The 1,294-nt window shown below is 52.5% G+C and overlaps 1 protein-coding gene across 1 annotated transcript; it reads right to left on the minus strand.

Annotated features, from left to right (window-relative positions):
• Positions 1-251: 251 nt before the first annotated feature.
• olig2 (oligodendrocyte lineage transcription factor 2) lies at positions 252-1,061 on the minus strand (the record flags this gene model as incomplete). Its single annotated transcript, XM_084443580.1, has 1 exon — positions 252-1,061. One exon carries the CDS (start codon positions 1,059-1,061, stop codon positions 252-254), a length of 810 nt encoding a protein of 269 aa, XP_084299706.1.
• Positions 1,062-1,294: the final 233 nt, after the last annotated feature.

The following is a 1,294-nucleotide window of genomic DNA, read 5'->3' on the forward strand; positions in this document are numbered from 1 at the left end:
AGCTTGACTGAATATAAAATGTTTGGAAATAAACGAGGCTATTACAAATACTATGTTAGTGGCGCTTAGAAAGCTAATGCTGGCTCCAACACAGCAACATTTTAGGCAACAGTCAGATAAATAAAATAAAAATAAAAAACGTGTTGGTATGGACAGAAATACACGGAAACCTCTACAACAACCCCACGGGGTTCATTTCAACAGTTCATTTCCCTTTCCTCTCCCTTGTTTTGTGGTAAAAGTTCATGAAGTCACTTCGAGTCGCTCGTCAGCCTCGGCATGGTGACCGCGCTCATACCGGACACGTGTGGAGGATGCACTTGGCACATGCTGCATGGACAGGGCATCCCCGCCCCGACACCCCAGTGCTGGAAACTGCTGCCCAGGGGGCCTGCACCTACGGAAGGCGCCTTCAGGAGTCCGTGGTGGGGTCTGACTGACGTCACAGCGGAGATGCCCGGCGCGGACAGCGAGGCGGTGGAGATTGCCGGAGGGAGGAGCGGGTGGTGGACTGGATGAGATGCGTGGGAAACGGCTGGGTGGCCAGGCAGGGGCCCTGTGTGCGCCATGGTCCCGCAAGCGGAGGGGTGGAAGCCGCCGTGGTGGCCACTGCCGTATATCTCGCTCACCAGTCGCTTCATCTCTTCCAGCGAGTTGCTCAGCATCAGGATGTAGTTTCGCGCCAGCAGGAGGGTGGCGATCTTGGAGAGTTTGCGCACCGACGGTCCGTGTGCGTATGGCATGACCTCCCGAAGACCGTCCATTGCGATGTTGAGGTCGTGCATCCTTTTCCTCTCCCGGCTGTTGATCTTGAGGCGCATAGACTGCAGTTCGTTCTCCGAGAGAAGTTTACGGTCCTTCTTCGACAACATCTTCAGGGAAAGCGAGTCCTCGTCGTCGCTCGAGAGGCTGCGCAGGTCTGCGGGTATCTCCGGTGGCGAGTCGCTCTGTGTCGACGACACGGTGCCCGAGAAGCCCGACTTCTTCATCGCCGAGAGAAAAAGATCATCCACCTCGGGCGAGGATGGTCTGCTTGACACACGGCTAGTATCGGAGTCCATGATCCTCAGATTCATTAGACCAACGTAGTCTAGAGAGAAAGTAAACAAAACTTTGTTTGTCTTATGTTCTCACGAGCAAACAACATACTTCAGTTCGATGTCATATGACGAAGAGATAAACAAGAGAGTCAAAGACGAGTGTTTACAGACTGGCGATAGTAGTCTAACAAAGTGCCTATTACAAAGGATGTTATCGGTATTATTACAAAGAACAGATAAAACTTACCGAGAGT

This window comes from Borostomias antarcticus (assembly GCF_949987555.1).
Source record: "Borostomias antarcticus genome assembly, chromosome: 9".
Taxonomy (NCBI): Eukaryota; Metazoa; Chordata; class Actinopteri; order Stomiiformes; family Stomiidae; genus Borostomias; species Borostomias antarcticus.